Source organism: Juglans regia, chromosome 13 (genome assembly GCF_001411555.2).
Source record: "Juglans regia cultivar Chandler chromosome 13, Walnut 2.0, whole genome shotgun sequence".
Lineage (NCBI taxonomy): Eukaryota > Viridiplantae > Streptophyta > Magnoliopsida > Fagales > Juglandaceae > Juglans > Juglans regia.
Window position 1 is genome coordinate 18,026,089 of NC_049913.1, and position 15,946 is coordinate 18,042,034.

The following is a 15,946-nucleotide window of genomic DNA, read 5'->3' on the forward strand; positions in this document are numbered from 1 at the left end:
AACAACATGCATCGTGCATTCTAACTTGAAAATATTAGAACATGCGATCAATGACAAATACATGTAAACATATTCGTTTCACACTTGATAGCATCAAAACGGATTTTTAAAAACCTAATATGGTCTTGGCCGATTCATCCAAACCTTCCAAAACATGGATTTTCGTCATCACAACTCATAAACTCATGCTTCCACACAATCTTATGTCAAAACAAACATGCTTAGCACATATACAATGTAAACCCGAAATCCTTGCATGGCATACTCGAGATTTTCTTCAACCAAAGTATCACAAAACATGGCATTTCATTACTTTAACCAAAACTGAATACATTTGCATCAAGATAATAAGATTCAAGTAATAGAATACAAACAAGAGTTTACACAATATATGAATCGAGTATATGCATACAATAAGATGGCAAGTTCAAGCAATAAAATATAAGAAAGAGTTTACACAATATATACAAGTGTCATCAAGAGAGTAAGTTGAAAGTTTACTTACAAAAGTTTAATGTATAAACTAGCAAGAATCTGAAAAGTATAGTGTGACGTATTAGAAGACATCAAACAAAACCCTAATCTCGAAATATGAGTGGGTGTGAGTGTCTAAGAATTTTGAAATCTTTTTCTCATGCCAAAAAACCCTAGAGCCGAAACCTTTGGAGTTCAAACCCTAGTTGTCCTTTTAAACCAAAACCGAACCTTGCACTACCCTAGATCACGTGTTCATGTGTTCAAAACATCAAGAACATCTTGGGTTCCATTTTTCATGAAGAGAAAACCCTAGTTTCTAGAGTGAAAATGTGTGTTTGTGTGAGAAAACCCTAAAATCGAAAATGACTAGATGAGTTCTTCAATTTGCCGTGTGTGTGCATCAAGAAAAGAAGTGAAGTGATTCTTACCTTCGGTGTTAAGCTCCTACTCGAAATATGGAAGGTAAAAATCTTGATAATATTCGAGAATGGTGGCGTTTGGCTAGAGAGAAACTGTCAAAAAGTGAAAACTTGAGAGAGAAAATGTGGTGGTCGAGACTTCTAAGAAAAAGCAAGAGAGTTTTTTATCAAAACGCCCTCTCATTTTCGACTACACCTTTATATAGTGCTCCCATTTGCTTTTCACCAACCAATGCATGAAGGACACTTGACAAAGCTTTCTTCCCTTTTCTCTCAAGATGGGACTTGCATGGGGAAGACCAAAGGTTGCATAGTGTCGGGTGCCCTTATTCCTCTCATCTGAAATCCTCTTTGTTTCATTTCCCAACATGCCCTTCCACTCATGTTTCATTTCCTTAAAACCCTAATCTTCTAAAACACTCTTCTAGTGTGCATGGTTGACATGTGGTATGGGGGTGTGTGGGTTCTTGGGCTTGCCGAAATTATCATGTCACTTGAGGTGACTTTTGTGTCATTCCCCAGGTTCTTTTTAGATCTCTTCTCCTCCCCTTGTTATCGTCGGTCATTGGCTCCATATCCCTTACAAAAAGCCTTCTAGAACATGTTTTTTTGTCTTTCCAAGTATAACACATCTTGAGACTCTAGAAGTCACTTTTTTGCCCTAAGCTTGACCTGTGTCCAGTTAGAAACTTTTGGCTTGCAAAAGTGGCGCCTAGCCCTTTCAAAAATCAAAACTTTGTCTTTTTGCTTCTACTTTTTCTTCTAGAAATCCAATGCATGCTTGACAAGTGTCATCCTTGCCTTTTCCCAAAGTTCCAAATGAGAAGTGATTTTCCTAAAATGACTAAAAACTCCTTCTTGAAGCCAAGTGGCACCTCCTCCTTACCCAATAGGTTAACTTAGGCCTTTCAAGGCCAAAATTCTTAATGGGCTGAATTTCTATGGGCATATTTCTTCTATTTCCCTATTGTGGGCATTTCTAACTTAAAACTCTAAGATCCAATCAAACAAAACAGAAAGTGGCGTAAAGGATCCTTCTAACACTTAGCCAATAACTAAAATAAATAAATAAAAAGATAAATAATAACCACAAAGAATTACGAATGGAAGTTTTAAACACCACCGTGAACCATCAAGTCTACCGAGAACCACCACATGGCATCCTTCGATTTAAGGTATATTTTCTATCCCTTTACATTTAGAAAATGTTATGTTGTGAAGCTAAAATAGTGTTGTGTTGAATTGGACAGATTTTCTATATAAAATGATTGTGTTGATTGTGATAAATTGAGAAGAAGTGGAGGGTGGTTTTCGATGTGGTTATATGCTGTGAAGTTTGTGATTGGGTTGTGTGTTGTGTGAAGTGATGGGGTGATTGTGTAGTGGTGAAGCAGCCGGATGCCATGGGTAGTGTTGGAATGAACTATGTAGTTTAATGTGTCAGGTGAAGTGAGGTTTGTTTGGGATTGTAATGGAGTTGTAAGTAAAGCATGGAGATTGTGAAGTACGGGGTTGTATTGGTTTGTTTTATGTGGAGTTTAAATAGACTATGGATTTAGTATGTGTATTTTGTATTGGGTGTTGCATATTGAGTTTAATTGGATGACAGATTTTTTGTGTTCTATTCATTGTTGGATAGGCTTATTGATTTGAGAATAGTATTTGTGAAGTGATGGGGATTAATGGACAGTTTGTGATGTGATTGTGTTAGTTTGTCGTATGTTGAGCTAAGTGATAGTGATATATGGATTGAGTATGAGTAGGTGTATGGATTTTAATAGAATTTTCATATTTGTGTTTAAAGCGATCTTTCTTGCATTTTATGATTGTGTGAAGTATATATGATGTATGGTTGTAAGATGGTAGCATTTTGGAGACATATGAATGTTATTGCATAGATTAAAAGTTGTATAAGGATACTCTTGAAAGACTAGACAGATTTTTGTATATTAATATGTTGGTTATGATCAACTATGAGGAAGTGATGTATTGATTAGGAACTTGTTATGGATTGCGTGTTGGTATTGGATGGTAATTTAGGAATATTGATGTGTTACCAAGAGGCTTATAAATTGAGTGAGGCGTTTGTGAAGATTGGTGGACAAATTTGATTATGTTGGGTATGCTATGCATGAACAATAGATTGTGTGATGGATTTAGGTTGGGCTTAAGTGATAAATGAATAGAGTGTGCATCTTGGTGTTTGTGGTATTCATTGGACAGATTTAATGGTTAATTTGTAAATTCAATTGTATTTGATGATCAAGTATAGAAGTGGTTTGTAATTACATGATCTAGCTTGAGTTTGGACTATGCTACATGATTGAATTGTATTGAGATGTTGGATATGAATGTATGGAGTATGGATTGAGATGGCATATCTTGAAGTGTTGAGATTAAATGATGGAGATGTAAGGAGTTTGAAAAGCATGATGATGATGTTGGTTTCTAAATCGACAGATTTGTACATATCAAACGCATTGAGTATGGATGGAGCTTGTTAAAACAAATTAGTGCTTTAAAATGGATTGTATATTGATCTTAGGTGATAAAAAATGTAGAAAATTGATTGGTTGCATATATTAGATATATTTGTATACTTGAGTGTATTATGTATGGATGGCGTTTGTAAGAACAAGTGGATACTTAATTGGTTTGTATGTTGATCTTAAAGGGGTATGACACGTGTATGTTTGGTGGATTGTATATGTATGTTTGGTTTGTATTGTGTAATATGTTTGTAGGTGAGGAAGTGAATGGGAACTTAAGTTGATGTTGGATTGGATTGTATGTATATGGAAGATGGGTATTGTATTTGTAATTTGGATCTAATGGTGAAGTGGGACTAATTTGTAAAGTTTGTTGTGTGATGGTTTGGAGGTTAAAGTGAAGCATATGAGCTCACTAGTTAGAAAATGAAGTTAGGCTTTTAGATTCGTAGTTTAGGCTTAGGATTTATGGAAAATTATTATACTTCAAGGATTGAATGGTGACTTGTACAAGTATAATGAAAGGGAAGTTATGAACACCTAAAGGTCTAAGTTTGCACAATTAGGAATATTATGAAAAAGTATGCAAGTAAATAGTTGAAGGAGCTTTTTGGAGGATGACTAGTCTAAGTGGAGGAAGTTTAAGTAAGGAACCAATTGAGGTTAAGGTCAAGTGGAAGATAATGTACTAAGAGTTAGGAGTAGTTTTATTATGCAAGTTCTAAGTTTAACATTCTTATGTAAATGAAAAGGAAATAACGCAAAGTTATGAATGCATATAGGTTGCCATCTGACATGCACATGAATGGACTACTTGAAATGAAAATAGAATGGACTAGGTAAGTATTATAATCATACTCTTCTAGAGTTTTCCAAAGATATGAAATGAAAAAGAAATATTTTTATTTATGAGAATGAAATAAAATGCTTTTATGAGAAAAATGTTCTTTTTTGAAATGAAAAGAAAAGAAATGATTTCTTAGAATGAAAGGATGCTTTATGAATCTATGCTAAGATATTAATGTTTAAGTATATGTATGTAACGACGTTTTTGGCAACCCCTTTTTTATGCACCTCAAGAATAGTTGTATGCATGTGAATAGATGTTATACGTAGTACTTGTTGTATTTATGTTTCATGAAATGAAATGATAATGTTTATGCTTTATGTTATTATATGATGTTTGATTGGTGAATGAAAATGAAAGAATTGAAAAGAATGAATGAAAGGAAATGAAAGGACTGAAAGGAAATGAATGTTTTAATGTATGAAAATACGTAACGGCCATGACTGAATAAATAAATAATGGTACCAATGGACTGGAAAGATTACAATGCCGAGTAAGTAGTACTGGTAGTACACCTAGTGCTACCCCCTAACTAAGGGATTCCCAACCCACAGCCAAGGGCGGAATCGGGTACAAAAGACCTCTAAATCTAACACACGGGGCGTAACAATGTATACACACACCAGAGGAAAAGTGATAAGGGTAATTGGATGTATAAAAGGTTTCGATTTTTGTGAATAAATGTACAAGGTGGGAAATGTTTTGACGAATGATTTTTAGAAGAAAAATCTCACTTTGTAATATTTTTAAGAAAGAAAATATTTTATGTAAAGTATGTATATGAATGAGAAATGCATGAATAAAACCTATATTCGTATATTTTATAGTATGAAGTAATGTTTATTAAGTATTCGACTCATTTTATTTTTATGTGTGCCACACCCAGGAATGAAATGAGGACGAAGTGTCGGGACAGACACGGCCCAAGGAAGAGGTGACAGAAGCCTAGGCAGCTTTTAATAAATGTATGGAATCATATTTTGTAAAAGGATTTGTATTTTTTAATTTAATGAATACCGTTGCAAAACTCTCTTTTAGATTTTTACTGTAGAATATTTTATATCCTGAGAATGAAATGAAAAGTTTTAAAAAAATTCAATAATTTATATCTCATTTTCTAAAATCATACCACAAGGATAGGCGTTTCACGCATGCTTAGCATGCTTATGTACTATAAAATCAATGTAGAAAGAAAAATATAAAGGGCATGAATAATGACAACATAGAAATATTGAAACATTAAACTTGACATCACATGCTATCTATAAAGTCATATTGTCTCAATTCCCAAGGTGGTTAAAAGTTACTTCAACTGATAAACTCGCTCGAACGATTCATCCAAAACTAGAACAATATTCGCAAAAAAAACAAACAATAAGGGATGGTCGACACAAACAGATCCCCGTCTCACTCCTCAGGAGCGTTGGGTTGTCCTGCTCATACACTCTCATTGCATACATCTAATCTAAGTCAATGGTTTCAACGAGCAAAACTATAGTAGTGGGACTGTTATGGTGAGATTTGAAAAAATCCTATTAAGTATATGATATCATGAGAAAACATAAAATACATGTGATGACAGCAAATAATACAAGTATAAATCATAAGAACCCGAGCAACTTTTACACTTACAGTAATAAGATATCCAAGCAAAAATTGTTCGAAACCTTAATACCACGATAAGCTTGAGCAATTAGTTATTTAACATATACCGTGAAAAACTCCTGAGGAACATAAATATCGGCAAACTAGAAACTTGAGCAACCCAAGCAAAGTACATAACTTCCTTAACACGGTAAATGGCCTGAGCTTCCTATACCCAACTTCAAATGAAATGATAATAACTTTGAGAACCCCAGGTCATCCGATTGACACAAAACCGACTTAAAAACTATTTTTCCTTTTTAACATGTGCACTATGACCTCCCTTAAAATGACTGTGCACACACTTTGGATCCTTTCGCCACACTATGGATAACAATCGTGCATATGACTTCGTCTCAATAATCATTTCACCATAAGCATTCTCTAGTCTCCGCCAACCAAGAGATAGCAAATTGACCCAAGAGCATTACTATCTCATTTAAACTCGTTAATAGTCCAATGTCAACCTATGGAATATCACTCCATTTGTACATGCTCCCAAGTGATCAAAAGAACTCCACCAGGATAATACCACGTCCCGGTTTGGAGTCGTGAGCCACCACACACATACACACAATAAGCATACTTTAAAAATATCGACTCAGAGGAATGTAATATTACACAAAGATCATTCACCACAACAATGTACAAGATATGGTAAAGTCTGCCGACTAAAAAAAATGTGAGGTAAAGAAAACAACCAAAAACTCACATAAATGGGTCTTTGTATGAGGTTTGAAAATTGAACAGTGAACATGTTTTCACAACCATTCTTTCTCAAATTTCTTGATATGAACCCGCGGGAATGAAATCTCTTGAACCCACAATCAATTTGAAAACTCCCCAAGAAAGCCAAAATCAAGTCAATGGATGGAGAACCTAGACCCGATGAGAACTCGTTTCAAGAACCTAGATTATATTAAAATCTAGACCCGTTGAAAAACCCGTCTCAAGAACCCAGATTACAAAGGAGGAACGCCACAAAAATTGTGATTTACCTTTGATAAGTTCAAAAGTTTAATTAAGAACAAGAGGAGTAAAACTCAACTCACAATGAATAAATTCATCAAATTTCATAAACTTCATAATCTGATTAAAATGAGGCTACATAGAGTATTTAAAGGAAAACCTAATGAAACCCTAGCCAAAATAAACCCCCATCTTCCAAAAGTACCCCTGGATGAACAGTGCCGCGGCTACAGTGCCGAGCTACAGTAACTCGGCTACAGTAACCCTAACCCTAGTTCAATAAAATAATAACTTTCCCAACATGCCCTTGCATAAGCCCCCTTAAGTGCTTCCCATAATAAACTCAATTATTCTAAACAAATAAAATAAGTTCTTTAAATGAATTAAATAAGTTGAAACCCTTCAAGAGCCCAAGCCTTTAAGTCTTGTCGTTGCCATCTTCCATAGCTGATCAAATGAATTAAAACTGGATCTTCATCCTTCAAGCCCCATCTTGAATGTTGGGCTCTTGCTAAACTTGTCCCAAGTGGATTGCATCAATCATTGCATTGTCTCCTTGATCTTCTTGGCCCATCTGGAAGTTGTAAATGATCTTTAAGACTAGGCTCATCTTGGTTCCCATCATTTCTATACAAAATAAAATAAACAATTCAACTTTTTCAAATTTTAAAATAAAAATAATATTAAAAAAATATATTCTAACAATAATTTATTTAACTTTTAACTTTTATCTCAACTCATCTCATTTCATCTGTAAAAATAAACGAGAAAGACAACTTACTAGCACTCAGTGACGAAGCAACATAAGCTAAGAGAACATCATTTGAATAACAAAAATGCTAGAGTCACCGAATGTTCGGTCAATACAAATGTTTTTTTTTCTTTTTTTTTTTTACTTAATGATTAAGAAAATATTTTTTAGTAACGTTGTAAGTTTTTTTTTTTTTTTACTTGGCGATTAAGAATATAAAAAAAACTATGAATGAAAAAAATTAGAAAAAATAAAAAAATATTTTTGTTTTTACTTGGTGATTAAGAATATAAAAAAAAAAAACTATGAATGAAAAAAATTAGAAAAAATAAAAAAATATTTTTGTTCTCATGGGAACGGTTCTCGTCCTACATCAGCACTGCTCTTTGAATAAATATTCGTGAAGATATGATTTGTATTGAGGCTGGTGAAAAGTAGGTCACTAGATTTTAATATTATTTAAATATAATTTTTTCTTTAATGTTGTAGATACAAAGCTACACGTTCGAACTCCGTGTAAACCAATTGAAAAAGTGGCACCCATTATAAAAATAAGTTTTTTTCAAGTGAAACCCATTTTTCTCAAAGGGTCCATAAATGAATAGATGAAAAAAATCTTGAGAGAAATTTTTTGTAAGAATTTTTAAGAGAAGCTGTGATATTGACATACTTGTTTTTTTTTTCCCAAAGAAGTTCTGAAGCTAACTTCTCCAATTACCAAATTACTTATCGCCTAAAAACTTGATTAGTGATTTAGCATCTAAAAATAAGAGAGGTTTTAAATAAGATTTTAATGTTTCATATTCGAATATATTCTATTCACTTCTAATTCAAAAACTTCATCATAACTTACACTTTTAAATTTGAAATATACTGAGCAACACTTCTATGAACTGGCGAGATTATAGACTCCTTTCGCTTATGGAGATTGATATATATAGTTAAAATGTGTAAGTGTCGTATAATTTTTAAAAGATAAATAAATAAATATGAAATTTATATAATAAAAAATTAATTTTTTTAATAATAAATCTCAATTTTTAAAAAATATATATATAATTCTGTATATAAAATTACTTTTCTAACAAGAGTTTTTGTAAGGCCCACTCACCTTCACTTCCTGTTATTACTTATTGGGCCTCCGTGCATTTCACTTCTTTCTGGGCTCTATTGCATTCTATTCGTTCTTCATGCGATCTGTGTGTTCTGAGGCCCCCCAATCTTAAACGGTGATAGAGATCTCCATAACCCAACCGCTTGGACCAGGGGACTTTCTTCCCGAGCACTACAGTTTCCTCTTTATTTTTTGCATTCCCCTGATCGCTAAAAGATTCCCAACGCAAAATTTGACTTTCTGATTCATCCATCTCCGAGGTACCTTTGAAACTCATATCGTCCTAACTGACATTGTAATTTAGTTTATTTACTTGTCGAACAGTTTCGTCTCTTATTAGCTCTCCTGGGTCTTAGGTCGATCACATTTTAGTTCTCAATTAATTTCTTTGAATTCATTATTTTACAAGCTATTTCCCGTTACCTGTTTCAGATTCTTCTTGTATTTTGTTCTCAATCTTCTCCTTTCTCAAGTTCAATTGTTCGGAATATCTAGGGTCGACTGCTAGGGTTTCTTTTCTAGCCACTCATTGATTTGTTTTTAGGCTTTTAGGTTTTCCTCCATTTTTTCTTCAGATTAAGATTTCTAGGTGAAAAAACTTTTGTAGGTTTTAAGTTGTTGGGAGTTTTTGCCTTTGGGGATTTGAGTTTTCAACTCTTGAATTCAAATTTAGGAGTCAGATTTTTGTTTTATGGCATTTGAATGCCAAGACGGTCCTGAGGTTTCTAAGAAGCTGGTAGATTGTGTTCAAAATCCTTGTGCAAATCACACTGGATCTAATCAGTTCACTTCCATACCCAAAACCGAAAAAACTTCACTTGTAAGTAGCGAATTTGATTCCAAGCCTGACAAAGAAAAGGTTTCACTTTCTGAGCCTTTATCGGAATTTCATTCCAGGAAAAGCATTATAACCTCTGCTGTTTCAAAACAGTTTTTGGCTAATGATGTTTTGCCCACTTTTTGTCGGTCAATTACTGATCTTCCTCCAGCACTGATTTCTGAGATTCTTAACTGCCTTGATCCGAAAGAACTTGGTATCGTGTCATGTGTCTCCGCAACTCTTTATAAGCATGCGGCCGACCACCATGCTTGGAAGGAATTCTATTGTGAGAGATGGGGACTTCCAACACCACCTCTGGGTTTGGGGTATTCAGATGAGAAGTCATGGAAGGATCTATTTGTGGAGAGGGAGTTTAGGAGTAAGACTTTTATGGGACGTTATAGCACAGATGTTTTGTATGGTCACACTGAAGCAGTTCGCACTGTTTTCCTTCTGGCTTCTGCAAATCTCATTTTCACGTCAGGCTATGACACAGTGGTTCGGATGTGGAACATGGAAGAAGGTTTGTCCATAGCATCCTCACGACCACTGGGTTGCACAATCCGAGCAGTTGCCGCAGATACAAAACTTTTGGTTGCTGGTGGTACCGATGGATTTATCCATGGTTGGAAGGCAGTGGAGCAGCTTCAACACTTGTTTGACCTTAAGGGTTCTCAAAGCCATAGCTCAGAGTTCCGACTATGGGAACATGAGGGACCCATAACTTCTCTTTCTTTGGATCTTACAAGGATGTATAGTGGATCATGGGACATGACTGTTCGTGTGTGGGACCGTTTTTCATTGAAGTGCTTAAAGGTTTTGAGGCATAGTGATTGGGTATGGGGACTTGTTCCTCATGATACTACAATTGCTTCTGCATCAGGTTCAGATGTATATGTTTGGGATTCCAGTAGTGGGATTTTGATGACCATTATTCATAATGCTCATGTTGGTAATACTTACTCTCTGGCACGAAGCCACACCGGAAATTTTCTTTTCACAGGAGGAGAAGATGGTACAATACACATGTTTGAGATTACAACTCATTGCGCTGAGACTACTGTTTTTCAGGTTGCTACATGGATTCCACACTCAGGTCCTGTGCATTCCCTTGCATTTGAGTTTCCATGGCTTGTTTCAGCTTCTAGTGATGGAAAGATGTCACTAATTGATGTAAGAAAGCTGTTAAGAACTAAAAACAGTGCTTCAAGCAAGCGTATTTCAAGGGGTAAGCATGTGGACAAGAATAGCGTGGAGCCCCCACAGAGGATGTTACACGGGTATGGAAGCAATCTGTTTGCAGTTGACATTGGTGTTGATCGAATTGTGTGTGGAGGGGAGGAAGGTGTTGTTAGGATTTGGAACTTTTCTCAAGCTTTGGAAATCGAGAAGAGGATTCGTGCTTTAAGAAGAATACGGTTAGAGAATAGGATAAGGCGGCGTAAGCTCCGAATAGAGATGGACAGTAAAGGTCAGACTGATCAATGTTCAGTTGCAGCCAAGAAGAACCCAATTAATGGTGATAGGGGTGGTGTTTGGAACAACAAGCGTGGGGTGAGCAGCAAGCTGAAGGCATAGCAGCAGTAACAATAACTGTTCACTTCTGGCACCACTGCCCTTCCACTCATTTAGGTATTTGATTCCATTATGGTCGACAATTAATGGTTTAAGGAGCTCTTATTATACTGTCATATCTTTGGATTCTAAACATGATTCTCTTAATTGTACCTCAGAAGTAGCTCTGTTGTATTCCATTGGCTGCTTTGCTACAAGTTTATCAAATTATAGTTTTACATTCTTCTCTATTTCAAAGTATCACAAATAAATAGTGAATGTATGTTTATGGTGCTGCAGTTGGCAGTGCATTTATCTGTGTGCAAACAGGTCTCACGGCATACGAGATGAATTTGTGTCTCAAAGGTTTCAGCAAATTAAATCTTTTAAAATTATGTCATGCATTAATTTCTTAGCTTTTCATATGTTAGTTGTAGCTGTTCTTTGTGTTAAAAGAGTGAGATTGCTTGTAGTATGTAATTCATTACATTGGGATGCACACTTATAGAAAAAAATATTACCTTGAGGATGCACAAGGAAATAATCTAGTTGCTTATGTCTATATGGAAATTAGTTATGTGCGGGTATTATGCTAAATAATAATTTCGTCACTATCAAATAACTTTTTTCTTACCTATCAAAAGATATAATTTCCCATGTAGGGTAGGGAGTGTGAGGAGGGGAATTAAACGTGTGTGTCCATAGTACTAATGCCAGATGAAGCGTCTTTTGCTCACCGATTATCCAGCTTTTGAGTTGAATGAAGTGATTTAGCTCCTGCAGAGCTTGATAACTCAGAAAAGTCAGGGAAAACCATAATTGACAACACGAACGAGGTAGCTCATACTCAAGTGCTCAAACTTGGCCTAAATCAACTTATGGATTGGCTCAGTAGGTAAGAGCCTTGGTCTTGGTGGTATGCTCCCTAAGTCTAAGATCCAAATCCTTGGATGCAACCGATGACTCGGGAAAATTTTTCTTCAATTATCTGAGTTACATTTACAGAAAACTCTTTTTCGAGATTGTGCAATCCTAGGATTAGTCAAGATTTTGTTTTCGGACATCCAATTCTAATAAAAATAAATAATCTTAACTAATGATATCGAGAGAATATGTGTGTATGGGAGGGTATGCCATTTATTTCACTTATGAAAAGAAATGCATTTTGCTTCATATTGGGAGGAAGGAGGTGCGGCTAGGGTATAGTGGTGCCTTGGTTTAAAGTTGATATGAGCCTATGTTCCTCTAACGCAAATTGTTGCGGTGGAAGTTCTACACGGTTAGGCCTATTTTCTTTTTCGATGCATGCCAATATCTTGTTCTGTTTTGATGTTGTTTATTAATTATTACCTTCCTTTCTGGTAGATAGATGTAGTCAACAAATTCGTATAGGCGATGCATAACCTTGTTTCTTCAATGTTTCCATTATATTCATGGTAAATCTGATCAGTGTTGTTTGGGTTCCACCGAATAAATGCCTTTTGGTTTGGTTTTAAGCTCTCCTGTTTCTGCGGAGTGTTTTCAGATATTTGCAGTTTTTTAGATGTTCGGCTTAGCCTATTTTACTATTTTGTCGACCAAGTGTTGGGAACTGGTTATTATCGAGAAGTTTCTTAGGTAAACTTGACTCGGTTTTTATGGTATCCGAAACAAATTTCCCCAAATCCAATAAGAAACTTATTTTTTTCATAATAAAGATCCAAATAACTTCTCAATTTCACTTTAACGGAACACAACTTTTTACCCAAAACAATTTTCAATCTTTCTACCAAATTCAATATAATATATTTTTTAATTTTTTTTTTCAACTAGTGTGGATTTTAATCATCTAACACTTTCCAAGAACTTTTAATTTATTTTTTTAGTAAAATTAGTTTACAATGTTCTCTTGAAATCTCAATTATAGTGTTAGGATCAATGTTTTGAATATCGTACCGGACGACATACCGGTCAAGTCACTGGAACGAAATATTTCGGTACCTGTACCGTTTCGGGATAGTGTTTTGGGATAACATTTCGGAATAGTCGATATATAAATAAATTATATTTTAAAATAATAGTCTATATATAAATAAATTATATATAAATACATATATAGTCTAGTCTGAATTGAGGGTTAAAAAACAAGTTTGTAGCTTGAAAAAAAAATGGCCAAAATATCGACCGATACAAGCCGAAATTGAGGCCGGTACGGGTCGGTATTTTGGTCGGTACGAAATAGATATAGTCCTGCCGGTACAAAAAATTTTGGCCCTACTGGTCGGTACAGTACGAAATTCAAAATTATGGTTAAGATAGCTGTTAACCTTTTAAAAAATAGTTTATAAACCAATTATAAAAAAATCCCATAACACAAAATAAATTAATTATATTAAATAAAAAAAAGTCATGAGTAATATTTGTGACAATTCTCTGTCTTTTAGTCAATCTAATCATCATGCAATACATATTTGGGGGTGTATTTATAGGGTTCGAGCTGCCTCACATGGTGAAAGTCTTTATCTTGGATACGATACTAGAGATGATAGTATCCTGCCAGAGAAGTATCTTCGCATGTACTATTTTGTCGGCGTGAACGTCTTGTTGGATAAAACTCGTTGGACCAAGCTCCCTGCCAACCACAACAATTTCTTGCATTATAATATGATCTTCAAACAATGTGTTTTCCTTAGTTTTAACCCTTCTTGGCCTCATGAACATCTCTTTGATTGCCTACTCGTAATAACCGAGTCCTACTAGGGAAAAATCTTATGTTATTAAAATTATTTTTTTAAAAATAAAATCTTTTTATTTATTTTAATATAAGGATCTTCATCACTATGATTTTTAAAACGAGTACGTTTTTCTTGTTTAATGTGACTTAGAAAAATTGAGGGAAGAGTATACTTGTGTTTAGGATGTTACAAATTTACCCTTAGTATTACTATTCTACAAATTAGTAAGTGTAATCTTCTTTTAATCCTACCCGTTGATTTGGTATGTAGAAAAATATCTCATCTTACTCTTCATCCCAACCATCCATTTTAGTAAAGACCGTACTAAAAAACTTGGCAGGATGAAAAAGAGGATAAATCAGCCAAACATTGATAACAATGCTAGGGACAAATTGATTCGTATTTTGGAATTGAGATCTTTTGAATTATCTGGTATCGATGAATTCTATACAAGTGATTCCGACTTTCATTCTGCTACTGAAGAGTTCGATTCTCCTAATATTACGTTTGATTGTAAAAATTCTTATTGCAAAACCATTAATGTTCTCACCAAGGGTGAAAAACAAGAAAATCTTTTATTACTTTAATTAGTCAAATTACCAATCCTAAACTTAAGGAATAATATCTCCAAAAGCTCAAGAAAACCACGATGAAAGAGCACCTTGAGGAAACTGTTAAACCCAAAATTAGCCTTGATGAAACTAGAAAGATTCAATAAGCAAAAATCCAAAAAAAATTTTGTTAATGATCTCCAGCATGAGATTTTTTTTATTAAAAAAGAAAATTTTGAACTCAAGGGTGAGTTAAACAATATCAGAATTGATAACTTAAACAAGAGTTATTACTTTTGAAAACTAAAAAATAGTTTGATCAACACAATATTTTCGATACTAATGAGCAAGATGATGTGCTGGCCACAGCCATCAAGAATCTATTTCTAATACTAAAAAGATTGTTGTTTGCCATGAATTTGAAAGTAAACATTGGTATGAATTGTATCAAGAGACAATTCCTAGTAAATAATATGAAAAGTCCACTAAAAAATTATTTTCTACTAATGGTTCTCAAATGAAGATTAAATATGAACTGAATAATACTCATGTTTGCTAAGATAATGTTTGCTTTAAATTTTATTCTATTCTTGTTAAGAATATGACTGCTAAGGTGATTCATGATATGCCTTTTATATCTTCTTTATATCATTTTCTTACAGAACATGATGGCATTGCTACTCACCCTTTTGAGTAGAAAGTAAACTTCGAATTTGCTTCAAAATTTGATATTGATATTGATAAAGGTTTGAATGCTTTGATCTCTCTACTAAGACTAAACATTGAATTTCTTAAAGTAGTAAATTAAATACAAAAAATTGATGAATAATTATGTGATAAATTTTTATAGTAAGAAATTGATAGTTTTAATAATATATATAAAAAATAAAAAAACTTGTTGATGATGTTTGTTCTAATATTCCTAATGTTTTCTGGCATAGGAAGAAATATATTGTTAATTTTCATTATGCTAGAGATTTTTCTGAAAATAATATTCTTATAAAAGTCAAATATATTGAAATGAATAGTGAGACATTAGAGTTTTGCGCAAAATGAAATCCATTACTAGCTTGCTAAATAGATTATTAGGCATAGTAAGTCATCATGGTCTTGTACTTCTTTCTATGTTCAGAAAAATGTTGAGAGTGAGAGAAAGACTCATCGCCTAGTTATTAATTACAAACCTCTAAATAAAGTGCTAGAATGGATTAGGTATCCATTTCCTAATAAGAATGACTTGATTTACAAACTTAGTGACGCTTCAATTTTTTCTAAGTTTGATATGAAATTTGGTTTTTGGTAAATCGATATTAGTGAGAATGATAGGTACAAAACTGCTTTTAACACTTCCTTTGGACATTATGAGTGGAGTGTTATACCCTTTGATCTTAAAAATGTGCCTAGTGAATTCCAAAATAAAATCATGAATGATATTTTCCATATTTAGTTATTTTACCATTGTTTATATTAATGATGTCGTTATCTACTCCAAATCTATTGATGAACACTAGAAATATTTGTATTCATTTCTGAAAATCATCAAAAGAAATGGTCTTGTTGTCTCTGATAAGAAAATTAAATTGTTCCAAACCAATAT

The 15,946-nt window shown here is 33.9% G+C and overlaps 1 protein-coding gene across 1 annotated transcript; it reads left to right on the forward strand.

Moving 5' to 3' along the window:
• Positions 1–8,837: 8,837 nt before the first annotated feature.
• LOC108998627 (F-box/WD-40 repeat-containing protein At5g21040) lies at positions 8,838–11,335 on the forward strand. Its single transcript, XM_018975234.2, has one exon. It carries the CDS (start codon positions 9,402–9,404, stop codon positions 11,106–11,108), a length of 1,707 nt encoding a protein of 568 aa, XP_018830779.1. The 5' UTR covers positions 8,838–9,401; the 3' UTR covers positions 11,109–11,335.
• The last annotated feature ends 4,611 nt before the right edge of the window (positions 11,336–15,946 follow it).